Source organism: Ursus arctos, unplaced genomic scaffold (genome assembly GCF_023065955.2).
Source record: "Ursus arctos isolate Adak ecotype North America unplaced genomic scaffold, UrsArc2.0 scaffold_4, whole genome shotgun sequence".
Taxonomy (NCBI): Eukaryota; Metazoa; Chordata; class Mammalia; order Carnivora; family Ursidae; genus Ursus; species Ursus arctos.
The window spans coordinates 83540170-83553154 of NW_026623056.1; the positions used below are offsets into that span (position 1 = coordinate 83540170).

At 44.7% G+C, this 12985-nt stretch overlaps 1 protein-coding gene across 2 annotated transcripts in view; it reads right to left on the reverse strand.

Moving 5' to 3' along the window:
- Positions 1-5252: 5252 nt before the first annotated feature.
- Positions 5253-12985, reverse strand: part of TMEM50B (transmembrane protein 50B) — a 51556-nt gene continuing 43823 nt past the window's right edge. For both annotated transcript variants that reach the window (XM_026511587.4, XM_026511556.4), the window contains 2 exons: positions 10391-10448; positions 5253-6713 (listed from right to left, as the gene is read on the reverse strand). In XM_026511587.4, coding sequence (XP_026367372.1) covers positions 6668-6713; positions 10391-10448 — 104 coding nt within the window. In that variant the 3' untranslated portion in view covers positions 5253-6667. The remainder of the gene's footprint in view (positions 6714-10390; positions 10449-12985) is intronic.

Sequence of the window (12985 nt, forward strand, 5' to 3'; positions counted from 1 at the left end):
CTGAGTTGGGGCGCCTGGGTGACTCCGTCAGTGAAGCGTGTGCCTTTGGCTCAGTTCACGATCCCAGGGTCCTCAGATCGAGCCCCACCTCGAGCCCCGCATCGCATCGGGCTCCCTGCTCTGCGGGGAGTCTGTCTGCTTCTCCTGCTCCCCCTGCTGGTGCATTCGCTGGCACGTGCCCTCTCTCTCTCTCTCTCAAATATAATCTTAAAAAAAAATTTTTTTTTTTAAATAAAGTCACAGCTTTCAGAATGGAGGCAAATACACTTAACATCATCCTGAACACTTTTTGGCACTTGGAATAGGTGCTCCCAAATCAAAGACGGGTGCTCTCTGCATCATCCCTGAGGGTCTAGAAGGCCCCTGCCACACCTGCTTGTAGAAGTTTAAAATACCTCGAAGAGGCATAGCTGACCATCTGAAAACCCTATGTAAGATGACACAGCTGTGTTTAAGCCGCTATGAAAACATAAGCACAGGCAGGCTCGAAAGCAAGCAAAACCCAAAGGACTCCTGACAGTTTTCTTAAAGGTAGGACGCCACCTTGTGCCAGAGGCTAAAAGCCATCGAAAGAGGAAGGAGCTTTTTATCTTGATGAAGTCCCACAAGTTCATTTTTTCTTCTGTTTCTCTTGCCTTTGGAGACGTGTCATGAAAAAAGTTGCTGTGGCCGATGTCAAAGAGGTTGCTGCCTATGTTCTCCTCTAGGATTTTGATGGATTAAGATACAGACGTAGTGAAGAGAAGGGCCATATGCACCCCAATGTTCATAGCAGCATTGTCCACAATAGCTAAATCGTGGAAGGAGCCAAGATGCCCTTCAACAGATGACTGGATTAAGAAGATGTGGTCCATATATACAATGGAATATTGCTCAGCCATCAAAAAGAACGATTTCACAACATTTGCTGCAACATGGACGGGACTGGAGGAGATAATGCTAAGTGAAATAAGTCAAGCAGAGAAAGACAATTATCATATGGCTTCACTCATTTATGGAACATAAGAAATAGCAGGGAGATCGGTAGGAGAAGGAAGGGAAGAATGAAGGGGGGGTAAACAGAAGGGGGAATGAACCATGAGAGACTATGGACTCCGGGAAACAAACTGAGGGCTTCAGAGGGGAGGGGGCTGGGGGAATGGGATAGGCTGGTGATGGGTATTAAGGAGGGCACGTATTGCATGGTGCACTGGGTGTTATACGCAAACAATGAATCATGGAACGTTACATCAAAAACTAGGGGTGTACTGTGTGGTGACTAACATAACATAATAAAAATATATTAATTAAAAAAAAAAAGAAAGAGGAAGGAAACATCCCTCCCTTCAGGCAAAGGCCTGCGGGAGAGATAAGGGCCCCCTTTTATTGAGCGCTTAGCTGTTTCCAGGCACGAAGCTAGGCACCTGATCGCGTTCATTCTCAAACAACACTTCCCAACGTGCAAACAGCCTTGGGGTCACAGAGCTAACACGTGGCGGGGCCAGGTTTAGGGAGAAGTAAACCAACCTAGATATAAATGGTTCCCCAAGAACCCCAACTCCCAAACCGGAAGTCTCTGGGAACAGTGCCACTGGAACTCCTCCTCCTCCTTTCTCTGTCCTCAACTCTTGGTTTCCTCTCAGGTTGTGATCTCGGGGTCATGGGGTCGAGCCCCACCTTGGGCTCCCAGCTTAGTGTGGAGTTCGCTTGTCCCTCTCCCTCCCCCTCTACCCCTCCCTCCCCCTGCTCACCTGCATGTGCTCGCTCTCTCTCTCTCAAATAAATAAAATCTTAAAAAAGAAAAAAATTTTACAGGAAAAAAAATGTTTTATGCTGGTTCAGCCCAAGGATTGCCCGAGCTTCTTTGACCATGACACCTGCTCTTCTCAAGGACCACCAGTGTTGTGGGGTGGCGTGGGGAACAGCAGCTGAGGGAAGAGCAGGGCCCCGCACTCAGGAGCGAAGGGCCTGAGCTGGGACCCCCATCCGAGGGCGGGTTACTTAACCTCTCCAGACAGAAGGCCCCACCTCCAAACCAGCTGTGAAATGAGAACATGTAGGACGCAGTGTTTGTTGGGGAAGGTTACTGAAAAGATGGGGCTGCCAGCTGACCTGAGAGCTGGACCCCGGCCCTCGGAGCCTCGTCACCCCCTCCCCGTCCTTGGAATGTGGGTTCCCCTGGCCTTTCCCGCTCCCGGAGACTGCTCCAAGAACACGGTCTGGAGATGGTGAGGGGGGTTGGGAACACCTGTGTGGTGCACGTGACTGAACCCGGGCAGGGCCTCTTTATCCATTTTCCAGATGTGGTGCTGGGGCGGGGGCGGGGATCCATCTTGCTGCTGCCCCAGACGAGCCTCGAGCCTCGTATGCAAGTTCCCTTGCTTATGAAACCTGCCACCTGGGGCGCCTGGGGGGCTCGACTGGTGGGGCAGCCAACTCTTGGTTTCTGCTCAGGTCATGATCTCAGGATGGTGGGATCGAGTCCCTTGTGGGGCTCCAAGCTCAGACAGGCGTCTGCTTGAGATTTTCTCTCTCCCTAAAATAAATAATTTAAAAAAACCCTTGCTTGCCACCTAGCAGCCTGGAGTAGCCTTTCTTTGGTCTCTCCCTGCCCTCTGAGGACAGGGCGGGCCTCGGTGAGGCCGGCTTCAGATTCCACCCGCAAACATCATCAGCAAATGTCAGCTCTCAGTGTGGAGCAGGGAGATGGCCTTAAGCAACAGGGCCCTGACATGGGAAGCCGGCGGCAGAGCATGGAGCGAGGAAAGAAATGGGCCGAGAGAGAAATGATGGTGGGAAAAGAACACGGTGTTGGAGGAAAATGAGGGCAACAGGCGCTCTGTAGCTACAGCGGATGTTCATTAGTTCTAAGTCGGGCCGCTTGCTAAAATATTGATCTGTCGCTCTCCCATCCATACTCGGGCACCTTCAGGCCACGGGCGCACATGCGTAGAGGGGCCCCCAACGCAGTCACCTGCCCGGCGTGACCCAACCGAGATGGACTCCGGGCAACTCTGCCTTTTTCTTGCTTCAGCGCTCATGCTGTGACCCAGGGCCCTTTGCCCTCGATTTACCGGCACATTTCTCCCATTCCGGTGTTTTGCTGATGTTCCCGCGTGAACCAGCTTCCCCCCCGAACCAGCTCCCCCCCCCCCCCCCCCCCCCCGCACGGTATTCAAGTGCTGTCTTGTGTTCCTGAGCACAAGCGGGCTGGGATGGGCCTTCCTGAAAGAACACCGGGGCAGACAAGCTTCCTTCAGGCATGAGTGATACAGTCGTTCTGAGCTCAAGGGTAATGAATCAGTGATATTAAATACGGTGGTTTTCAACAGACACACATGAACCAAGGTTACGTTTTGATGGTTTGAGGACAACGTGACAGAGGCTAACCTAGCCCTGTATCTCCCCTATGAGCCACCATTTGCTAATTCAGTGCTGGGGAGACTTCACAGGACCCACCTATCTTGGGACACCTGGGTGGCTTAGTCGGTGAAGCGTCTGCCTTTGGCTCAGGTCATGATCCCTGGGTCCTGGGATGGAGCCCCGCATCGAGGTCCTTGCTCAGCAGGGAGCCTGCTTCTCCCTCTGCCTGCAGCTTCCCCTGCCTATGCTCTCTGACAAATAAATAAAACCATAAAAAAATAAATAAACCCACCTATGTTGAACAACGAGAATTACATTTAGAAAGCTTGTAAGTTGAAGGTACGGAGGGAAAGGGAAAAGAAAGGTGAAGAAAATATTTGGGCTTGTTCATAATGAAATTGAGGGGAAAGGTCACTAAGAAAAGTAAAGGCTGTCTAGATATCAAAGAAAATAAAACTGAGCTCGTTTTTTAATAAAATGGAACTATCATAAAGACTCTTTTTAGGAAAATAGGAATGGGTTGTGAAAGCAGAAATTGCCACAATTCCGTTAAGGTGAAGATCTACTCCAGGATTGAATAAGCATACCCTGATTTTCCTCCATCATTCTTCAGAAAAGCACTGAACCTATCAGATCCTCTAGGCTAGTCCTTTGTTTTCCATCAAAGAAATAAGAAAAACAATCAACAAAGTAACTCAAACGATAATTTCTGCTTCAAGTAGTTTCTACTTCAAGTTTTCCTGTCTGAACAGACACAGTGAGGAGATTACTCTAACCGAACTGCACGCACAGCGAACCACAAAATGCGACTAATTGTTCAGAGAATAAAATTAGCATCAGGTGTTTCTCCCTCAGGATTTAATAAGCTGTTACTTGAGATCGTCTAAAAGTAACCCCAAACTTTTATAAACTTTAAACAATCAAAATGACAGTGTGAGGACAAGAGAGTGCAGGAAAAATTGGGATTAATTCGTAAGACTGGCAGAGGTTATTTCATAGGAAGCAATTAAATCTAAAATGGAACAATGAAGTTGACGTTGTGATGGAAAAGCCTTCCATTGTGGAAAAATGTTGAGAACCTGAGTTCAATGTCAAACACCTGGGTGGGGTTCTCGCTCAAGTAGCAAATGTTATGTGGCTTGATAACATCGACCTTTCCCTCTTTAACCCTGCTGCTTCATTATGTTAATACACATCAAAATTTATATAATGGAAAAATTTCGCCTGGTAATACTGGTCTACATACCAACACCAAAAGACACTCAGATTCAAGAACCAGTGAACCTGTGTAACCGGGAGAGCTTTCTACTAAGGGAATCCCACAGATCTTTTTTTAAGATTTTATTTATATATTTTAGAGAGAGAGAGAGAACCCACAAGCAGCGAGGAGCAGAGGGGGAAGAAGAGGGGGAAAGAATCTAAAGCCATTGCCACAGAGCGTGGAGCCCGACGTGGGGCTCGATCTCACCACCCTGAGATCATGACCTGAGCTGAAATGAAGAGTCGTATGCTTGACAACGCCACCCAGGCACCCCTCCCTCCGCCCCACCTATTTTTAATTATTATGAAGGGCTCCATCTTTTCTTACAATATCTGTAAGGGTGGATATGAACATTATCACCCCCCCTTTTTTTAAGTGAGTAAACAGAGAAAATTAAGTGATTTGCTCACAATTACAAAATAAATTCATGGCAGAGTCAAGAAGAGAGAAAACAGCCACTATTTCAGGAGGTCTTCGGGCACGCCCTTCGCTAGCCTTCCTACCAGCATTTTACAAGTCTGAGTAGCACGTATTTCGCTTTCTGTCACAAAGATAAACTGCTTCTGCGACCGGGTCCACTCGAATAACTGAAAAGGAACAACAAGCCAATTTTTATGGTTCATTTTCTCCAACTGATTTCACGATATTAGAATGTGTGAGAAGTAGTATTTATTGCAACACGTTACAAGAGAGTGGCCACCAGTAATTAGTTGTACAAGTTGTTGGAAGCGAGACAAAGTTTACTGACATTTGGGGGGAAAAACAACACCACAGGAAGAAGTCATTAAACAAGGAGGTGTCTAGACAAAGGCACAGCGTTCCACAATCGTTTCATACTCTGTGCGCGGTAGGTCCTCTCAGAGAGCAGAGAGGGTAAAGCAAGATAAGGTTTGCATTAGAAGCTGCATATTAATACCATTGCTGCGACTCTGTCTTACAACAAAAGGTGCTATAAAATCCCTCTGGAGGAAAAAAGTGCAACACAAAGCCTGTCTCACAAAAAAGGAAGGGTAGCAACAGTGACCCAACCCTCCCTTTGACGACTCTCGTAGGAATACACACGGTGCACAAACAGTGTTTCAAATTCAGCAAAAGAAGGTTTCGACTGGAATTATGGGCTTTCGGGTTAAAGATCTATTTTGCAGGAAGAGTTCACCCAAAGTTTGAGAGCTAGTGCAGAGAGAGACACTTGGAGTTGGTAACTAAGTGGAGGAAATGCCTAATTTTTCACTAGGTCATAATAATTCCCTCTGGGAAGAAGTGCTTTATCTTGAAACTAATTATTCCAGGTTTTGTTATATGGTTCATGCTTTTAAACTGCAGTTGTCTCAAACTTGCTGGATGCTGAATTTTGTAATATCAGAAAATAACAGCCTGCCAAGAGAACCCCATTAGATCGTTGGAGCTGCTTTTACAAGAAGCATTTTGCTGAGCTGCCTCAAAGCCTTTTCACATTAACCATATACAACTGAGCGTATCTGATCACGTGTTATGCCTCCTCAAATAAAGTCATGTTAGAGAAATTGTTTTTAAAAGAGGCTTTCAAACTAGTCCTTCAGGCATTTAAAAATCTTCATATAAAAGTCCACTTCTTTAATACATAAGAACAAACATTTTTCCTTTAAAAAAATCTAATTTTTAAGCCAAAATAAATTACAACTTGCTGAAATACCCTTGTTAATGGCTCAGTGCTTTTTTCAGATACATGGAGCTTTTTTTTTTTTTTTTTTTGCACACATCTTCTGAAATTAAAGATACTAAAACAGAACAGTTAAAACTTCTAAAATGGCATGAAGACACGGCCCTGGCTCTTCAGGAATAAAAAACCGATACTCACCATCCCATCTATATAGTTTTGTACTATGTACATATTAACAATCTATTCAATGATTTTAAAAAAGGACAGAAACTTCATAAAACTATTTCAAAACTCAGAGCATAAAAGTATAAAGAAACAAAACAGGTAATGTACAATCTATCCCATTTGGCAATGTGTAAATTACGTTGAGAGAGAAAAAACTTATCTACAAATAAAACAAAAGGAAACGTGATCTAGAAGCGCTCTCAGGTCCACAGCTCTTCAGTTCTTCCGAATTTGTAGATCAGAGTGCTAGAAAGATATGAAAACAAGTCGTGAGGAAACAATGCCCACGAACGAGCAACAAAGAATTCATTTTCTAAATATGCTTTGCCAGGTGCCTCCCTGGTTCCTTTGTATTGATTTCTAAACATTGAGCCCGCGGTGGTGCTACTCCGAATGCGGTTGCTTTGTACCGGGTTGTTGACCCTGATGGCTAAGCGCGATTAAATATGCTTTCGTACAGCCTGGAAAGTTATCAGATCGGAAACTTGCAAGGGAAAGGGGCATTTCTCAGAGCGGCAACATTAGGGTTTCTACAGTAACTGAAGAATCCTAAAATAGACCACGCAGCAATTCTTTGTTCCTTCTCCATGTAATTGCTGTACCCGGACGCCTGGGTAGGCCACAGGCTCTCGCTAAGTGCTAGGAATGTAGGAGTCAAAACAAGGTCAACAGGGCTCTCGAAGAGAGCTGAGAGCCTGAGGCAGACAATCAAATTCCAACAGCAAAAAAATGCTCTCCAGGCGATGCACCTGGTGACAAGAGAATGAATAGAAGGATCCGCCGAGTTAGAGAGGTCAAGAAGGTCTTCCCGGGAAAGTGGTGGCTGCACTGAGATCTGAAAGAAGAGTGGGAATGATCTCAGCCAAGTACGGAGGGAAAGTGGGAGAGGAGCAGAGAGGCAGGACACGCGGAGACCAGAAGTTGAGCTGTGGACATGCTGGAGGTGCTGGATTTGAAATGTCAGCCACACAAGATAAGTAGGAAACTGGACACACTGTTCAGACGTGGAGACAGACCTCTGTGACTCGTCGGCATATATGCCGTAATCGAAGTCTTGAGCATAAAGGAGCCCACCTGGAAGGAAGAAGAGGCCTGGACTGGAGCCTTAAGAAACTGCAAAAGTGAGTGGCCAGTGGGTGGGAGGGCCAGCTGGGAAGGAAGCAGAGGCAGAGTGGCCAAAGACGTCGGAGCTGCGCTCTGCTACTGACAGGAGGCACCGAACGGGCTGCTCAACTCGCCAGGCTCTGGGCAGAGGGCGCGGCTGACGCAGCAGCCAGTCCGCCCAGCGCACGCCTGTCCGCGTGCAAGGTTTCTCTTCGTCCAACTGTCAATTACCTGGTCTCATCTACCCCCACAAAGGGCTGAATCTGAATTTCAGTTTGATCTCTAAACAGTGCCTGGGGTGCCTGGGTGGCTCAGTCGGTGAAGCATCTGCCTTCAACTCAGATCAGGATCCCGGGGTCCTGGGATCAAGCCCCGCAGTGGGCTCCCTGCTCAGCAGGGAATCTGCTTCTCCCTCTCCCTCTGCTGCTCCCCACCCCCGCTTGTGCTCTCTCTCTCTGTCAAATAAATAAATAAAAATCTTATAAAACAAATAAATGAAGAGTACCTAAGATGTCTTTAGGAAAACTTGACTGTATCCCCAGAAGGTTGTTGGTCACATGCCAAGAAACACGATCACAAGACACCAGAAACCGTCAAACATCTTTCAAAGCCACAAGCGTCCAGGCCACGGTGCAGTAAGAGGGCAGAGCACAGCAGTTTAACAGAGGGAATGGAGCTGAGAGTTCAGGGAGGTCAGAGGGGCTGGCGTTTGTGAGGGAGCGCAGGAAACGGGCAGGAGGCTCCCCTTGAGTCTTCTGCTGAGTACTGGTCAGCAGATGAATGTGAAGAAACTACCCAAGCAAAGGGAAGGAACAACTCCCCAGAGCTGTCGCAGAGCTGGGAAGACGTCACAGCCTCCTGAGCGGAGTGGGCCGCCTCAGAATCCACGGCACGTGCAGGGCGTCGCCTCAGGCCTAGACTAGAGCTGTTCTAGGTCCGCCCTCCAAAGCTAAGAAGCAAGACTCAAACGGACCAAACTGTTTCCAAGTGACCTAAGTGCACCAGAACAAAGCTCAAAACTGTTTAAAGGAATGCCAAAAAATCCAGCCCCCCACCGGCTGCATGTGAAGAAGCAACCGGGAGGAAAAGGACCCAAAATGAAGAGAAAAGAGAAACAAGAACAGACTCAGAACTGACACAATTAGAGGGACACTGACATGGTTATAAACATACGTCATACGTCCATGAAGGTGGAGGAGAGTTAAGCATGTTAACGAGAAATGTGCAAAATCAAGCCAACGGCGATGAAACACAGGTCTGACATGACAGGTACCCTGGATGCGAGTGACAGTGGACACTTTGAGTGACCTTGAAGATGTAACAGTAGCAAGTATGCCGAATGAAATACACACAGAAAACAAAAACAAAAAAAACACGAAGCACTCGTGGGTGTGGGGTGACTCAAGCAGCCCAGTATACATGTGACTGGACTCCAAGGACAGTGCGATGAACAGAAAAAGTCTTTGAGAAATAATGGCGAAAAGATTCCAAATTCGATGAAAACTAAACACACAGACCCAAGAAACTCAATGAACCCCAAAAAGAATGAATATGCAGAAAACTACATCACAGCACATCATAATCAGATTAATATAGGTGCGGCCGAAGTGAGCACGATAATCAGATTGCTTAAAAACAGTGACAAAAGCAAAGCGCTTCAAGGCTTACAGTCTAATGATTCCGCGAGGTTGGGGGGTATGAATTTACAAACGGATGCTTAAAATACTTATCTTCACATTAAAAGACATTCATTCTGAAAAGCATAGCATGTGAGCGTCATACTTTTTTTATTAGTAGGCTCCAACATAGGGTACGAACTCACGACCCTGAGATCACGACCAGAGCTGAGATCAAGAGCCGGGTGCTTAACTGACTGGGCTACCCAGGCGCCCCACAAGCTTCATTGTAGGGTTTTTCTCTCTTTTTTTTTTTCCAAAAGACTGCCCCTAAAAAATACTTCTAATGTTGTTTTATTTTTATATTTACTTTTAGTTTTCTTAAAAACTTATTTAAAAAATCCAATTTCCAGGGGCGCCTGGGTGGCACAGCGGTTAAGCGCCTGCCTTCGGCTCAGGGCGTGATCCCAGCGTTATGGGATCGAGCCCTACATCAGGCTCCTCTGCTATGAGCCTGCTTCTTCCTCTCCCACTCCCCCTGCTTGTGTTCCCTCTCTCGCTGGCTGTCTCTATCTCTGTCAAATAAATAAATAAAATCTTTAAAATAAAATTAAAAAAAAATCCAATTTCCAAACCAGGTTTTATATATAGCACGCATAATATGTATTAATTCTGATTTCTGTTTTTCTTTTTTTAATAAAGATACCTGATATGGTTTTTTAACAGGCTATGGAAGCAGTCTGGGTTCAAGTCCCAGCTCTGCGATTACTTGTCCTTAAGCAGGCTCCGAGCCTCATCCCCTCATCTATAAAACGGGAACGCCGCCTGGTTTGTAAGTAGTAAGTACTTAAGACAATTACATGGGAATTGAAAACGTAATACATATAAATCATTTGGCTGAGCTCTGAGCTCTTAGCTCATAGCAGGACCCCAGTGAAATGGTTTATGTACGCGCTTATACAATAGTGGAATTTTCACCTTTTCAAAGAAGCTCTATACACTGTAACTAATTCGAAGAATTTATACATTCTATATGCTGCTCTTATAATGAAGTGACATTTCTCTAAATGTTTTAGGTGTGGTTAAGAAATCAGGCAACTGCAGCAGCTCTTTCTGCGCACGGGTCCTGTCCCCGTTTTTTAATAAAACCACCAAGTTGCACCAAAAAAATAAAAAAATAAAAAAATAAATTAGGCAACTTACCTAAAAAATATAAGTGCATTTTGAAAAAACACAGCTAGTCCTGGATAAACATCGGTATCTGCACGTACAAGGTAAAACGGATTAGAAGATTACACAAGGCAAATGGCAGTGACGAAGTATTTGTGCCACTCATGGTGACATGCTCTGTATGCTATAAAATATGGTTATTATTCATTAACGCTAAGGAAGCTATAATGAAATTGAAGGAAGAAAATGTCAATCGCGTTCTCCCCAAAGGATTGTTCTCACTCTGGATAAAGACAGTGAACTTCCTAGGTTTTTTTGTCTAAAGTAACTGCTATGCTTGTAGCCGCGCCAGAGCTGCTGAGGAAGCAGTGGCCCCTCCCTTTACTTTCCACGGTCAATACAGCACTCTCCCCTTTCTCCGTGGTCCGCCTCCCGAGGTTTCACTTATCCGCGGTCAGCCAAGATGCAGAAGCAGACGATCCTCCTTCTGATGTATCATCGGAAGGTCAACAGTAGCCTAAGGCTATGTCACATGGCTACGTCACTCACCTCCCTTCATCTCGTCACACAGACACGTTATCATCTCACATCATCACCAGAACAAGAAGAGTGAGTACAGTGTAAGATATTCTGAGAGGGAGACCACATTCACATAACTTATTACAGTATACTATTGTAATTGTTCCATTTTATTGTTAGTCACTGTGGTTAATCTCTTATTGTGCCTAATTTATAACTTAAACTTTATCACAGGTCCCTATGTATGGGGAAATCATAGTATACATAGGGCTCAGTACTATCCCCACGGTTTCAGACATCATGGGGAGCCTTGGGGGGGAGGGAACTACTGCAGAGAAATACAAAATGTTAGAAAGGTACACATTAAATTCTTGAGGACTTAATAGTCTGTACACTTATTTTCTTTCATGAATTCAAGAGTTTTATTGTGCAAATCTGACAGATACAAAAAGGATCGTTTTAATTCATCATCATGTTCTTTCACTGAATCTCCCCTGCAGGAAACAGTTACTATCTTCAAAGGAAGAGGAAAAAAAATGGAAACTATTTAAGTTTTTGTGAAGTTTTAACTTTTATAAAACTATACCTGTCAATTAAAAATACTAGACCTGATGAAAAAAACCTTCAATTTTCAGCTTTCGATATCATAGCGAACAACACAACAGCATGGTCGAGAGCTCCAAGTCTGAGCCAGATCCCCGGATGTGAATCTTTACTCTACCAAGTGACTAAAGGTATGACCATGGGCAAATTATTTAACCTTATTATGTCCTTAGTTTCCTCATCGGTAAAATGGGCATTATAACAGCACCTACCCACAGAGTGTGAGGAATGTATGACCACGCATAGTGCTTAGAACAGCGCTTGGCCCATAATGTGCTATATGAATGTTAGCTGCTATTATGATTAGTAATAGGTCAAGAAAATTTGTACAGCAAAAGATTTGAAATATGTGTTAGAAATGCTCTCTGTGACGTAAAAGCATATTCAGTTTATAAACAGAAAAGTACATATAATGAGCATTGCTGTAGAAATACAAAGATGAAATCCATAATTGAGAAATTTCTCAATGTGTACTAGTTCTTTAAAAATTAAAATGCAACCAATGAGTGCACAACCTTTACAAACTTAATACTTCCCTACACACCTTCCAGAAATGATAATTTATACCCGTTTTCATAATAGAAACTAGAAAGTTTCACCTGTTTCTTGAAGTAACTAAGCAGACTTTCCAAGGAAATCAGTAATAGCACTTAGAGTCAGGGATAGAGTGAGCTTAAAACACACTTCCCTATATGATTCCATTTATATGGAACAGGCAAATGAACAAAGACAGAAAGTAGATTAGTGGCTGCCTAGGGCTGGTGGAGAAAGGTAATGGGAAGTGACCGCTAATGGGTAAGGGGTTTCTTTTTGGGGTGATTAAATGTTCTAAAATTGGATTGTGTGGGGCACCTGGGTGGCTCAGTTGGTTAAGCATCTGACTTCGGCTGAGATCCTGATCTCAGGGTCCTGGGATCGAGCCTGGATGGGGGGCTCCGTGCTCAGGGGGGGTCTGTTTGTCCCTCTGCCCCTCCCCGCACTCGTGCTCTCCCTCTCTCTCTCAAATAAAATCTTTTTAAAAATAAAATAAAATTGGATTGTGCGATGGTAACACAACTCTAAATATACTAAAAACACTGAAACATATACTTTAAATGGGTAAATTACTTGATATGCAAATTACATCTCAATAAAGCTGTTTTTAAAAAAGCACTTTCAGGGACGCCTGGGTGGCTCAGTCTGTTAAGCATCCGCCTTTGGCTCAGGTTATGATCCCAGGGTCCTGGGATCCAGCCTCACGTCGGGCTCTCTGCTCAACAGGGAGCTTGCTTCTCCCTCTCCCTCTTCCTGCCACTCCCCCTACTTGTGTTCTCTCTCTCTCTCTCTCTCTCTCTGTCAAATAAATAAATAAATAAATAAATAAATAAATAAATAAAATCTTTTAAAAAAAAAGCACTTTCTTTCACATAAGCTTCATACTAGAACACTGTACTCCATTAGTATTTTAATTAACCAAAATAGCACTTTATTTATTTTTAAGTAATCTGTACACCCAATGTGGGGCTT